The sequence below is a fragment of the Tupaia chinensis genome, unplaced genomic scaffold (genome assembly GCF_000334495.1).
Source record: "Tupaia chinensis unplaced genomic scaffold, TupChi_1.0 Scaffold000197_1, whole genome shotgun sequence".
NCBI classification, from domain to species: Eukaryota; Metazoa; Chordata; class Mammalia; order Scandentia; family Tupaiidae; genus Tupaia; species Tupaia belangeri.
This window is the reverse complement of record NW_006159672.1, coordinates 8,330,559-8,332,764: the sequence shown is the minus strand read 5'-3', so window position 1 is coordinate 8,332,764 and position 2,206 is coordinate 8,330,559. Positions and strand designations below refer to the sequence as shown.

General features: G+C 63.5%; 1 protein-coding gene across 1 annotated transcript in view; it reads right to left on the bottom strand.

Moving 5' to 3' along the window:
* WNT3A (Wnt family member 3A) overlaps positions 1–2,004 on the bottom strand; it is a 60,496-nt gene extending 58,492 nt beyond the window's left edge. Inside the window, exon 1 of the mRNA XM_006146970.2 lies at positions 1,934–2,004. Coding sequence (XP_006147032.1) covers positions 1,934–2,004 — 71 coding nt within the window. The remainder of the gene's footprint in view (positions 1–1,933) is intronic.
* Between the last annotated feature and the right edge of the window lie 202 nt (positions 2,005–2,206).

Here is a 2,206-nt window from a genome sequence, read left to right as displayed (position 1 = left end):
ACCCTCTGTCCCTCTAGACTCCATGTGTGATGATGGGGTAGGGAGACGACCAGGTACCTCAACTCTCCTATGCTCCTCCGACTCACCGGAGAATGCCCGGGTTGCACCTGAGGATGTCTCAGGGTCCATTAGGATGGAACACATATGGGCCAGGTGCAAAGGGTGGGAGTGTGTTGGAAGTCGTCAAGGGTAGGGACCCTCAGGGCTGAAGGGATCAAGATCCCAGGGCTCAAGAGCCAGGAGACTGGTGACAGGGCTCTTCTTTATGGGAGGGACGCGGGGGCGAAAGAGCTTCCTCTTGTGCCCAGGAATGCGGCGGCGGCGGGTTCTAATTAGAAGGCTGGCGCGAGAGCGGGCAGCCCGCAGGGCTCTCTCGGACGCGCTGCCCCTGGCTCCCTGTGGCCGCCTGGACGCGCGTCAGTGTCCCCGCGCCCAAGGTGCGCCCGCCGCAACCAGCGCTCAGTGAGGCCACCGGGTGCCGCAGGTGTCGCGCGGCGATGCATATAGAGTTCGTGAAGGGTCGTCGAAGCGCGTCCCAGCCGCCCGGTGGCCTTTCCCAGGACCCTCGACTGGCCCGGGCTGGCCCCTCCCCCGCCCCGCCCCACCTGGCTGCTCACAGCCCTGCGCCTCCATTCTGCTCTCCTGAACCATCTCGAAGAGAAAAATTATTATCGGATTAAATGTACTTCGGCTTGCTCGGTCTCCCCCCTTCCCCTCGGCATAATTATTATAATTCCAGGCAAGCCGTCGGAGAGGGTTCCTGTGTGTGTGTGTGTGGGGGGGCATGTGTGCATGTTTGTGGGGAGGCATCTCTCCAACTCTGGTTCTCCACCAGTGGCCTGCCCTGACCCTCGACACCCACGTTCCTCTCACTGGTGTTCGTAAAATTCTGTGGAGCTCAGAGAGCCATTTCGTCGGCGCTGGGGTGACCCTTGTCTGTTGGGGCTCTGCGGAATTACCTGTCCCAAAGATAGTGCTAGTTCCTCCCCCCCGCCCCCCCCAGGGTATGTGCAGAAGCCGCGGGAGGCTCCAGAGTGAATCGCTTCGGGACTCTGGTTTATCTGTACTTCCATCGCCAGATCAAAGAGGGTCTCGGCGCAGTGCTTTCCTGTCTGGTGGAGGATGCAGCACAATCCTCTCTGATGCAGGGTCCTGGAACCCCACAGTCAGGAGCCCTCAACCCCATGTTTTACTCTTGCCTTTCCTTACCTCTCTCTCTAGAAGCCCCTCCTTGTCCGGGAGGTCCAAGCAGGGGGTTCGCAGAGAGGGCCCTTGGGGACCCCTGCGTCGGGATAGCGGCCAGGAAGGCGCAGGACAGAAAGCGGGCCCCAGTGCGCCCTGCCGCCGACTCCCTGCCACTCCCCGCCGGGCCCGGCACTCCCCGCGGGTCCCGGCTGTTTTTACGTAACTGTGCTGCTCCGAGCTGTTCGGTCTTGTCTTACCGACTTTGTTTTAAAGCGTGTGTGTGTGTGTGTGTGTGTGTGTGTGTGTGAGTGTGTAAGATACGGTCCTTAAAAAAAGTCTCCGGAGAATCACCGTCTCCCTATGCTGCCTCTCGCTTACGCTCTTCTGTCGCCTGTCTTTGGCCTTAGGCTGCCCATCGCCTCTGCGTTAGTGTCATCTGTGCCGACTCTCTTTTCGCCTTTCCCAGGCCCACTCCTTGCCCTGTCCGACGCCAGGGTCAACTGGGACCTTCACTTGCCCCCCTCCTCCAGGCCCAGGGAATCAGTGTCCCCGGAAGCTCCGCCACCCGCGTACCAGCGCCTGCCCGAACTCGAAAAGGGCCCGCCAAGACAAACAACCCGCCTGCGGCCCGCGCGCAGGGCGGGACGAGTAGGGTGCGGGCTTGGGGCCACAGCGGGGGCCCTGCCCGAGGGAACCGCTGTTCGGGAGCCGTATTGGGGCCGAAACGAAAGAGGGAAGACTCACTCACCACCAGATTGGGTAGCTGCCCACCGCCTGCTTCAGGCTGCAGAGGAATAAGAAGTATCCGAGTGGGGCCATCGCCAGGCGGGGAGCGCGGAGGGCCGGTAGTCCGCCCCGGGAGCGCGGGCGCCAGGGCGGGTCGGGCCCTAGGAGTTGGTGCGGAGGTGGCTCTGGGCCCTCCTGCGGCCGCGGGGTGCGCGGGGTGCGCGGGTGTGCGCGGGTGTACTCGGGTGCGCGGGCTCCGAGGGCGGCGCTGCGCCAGGTGGGCCGGCGGCCGGGC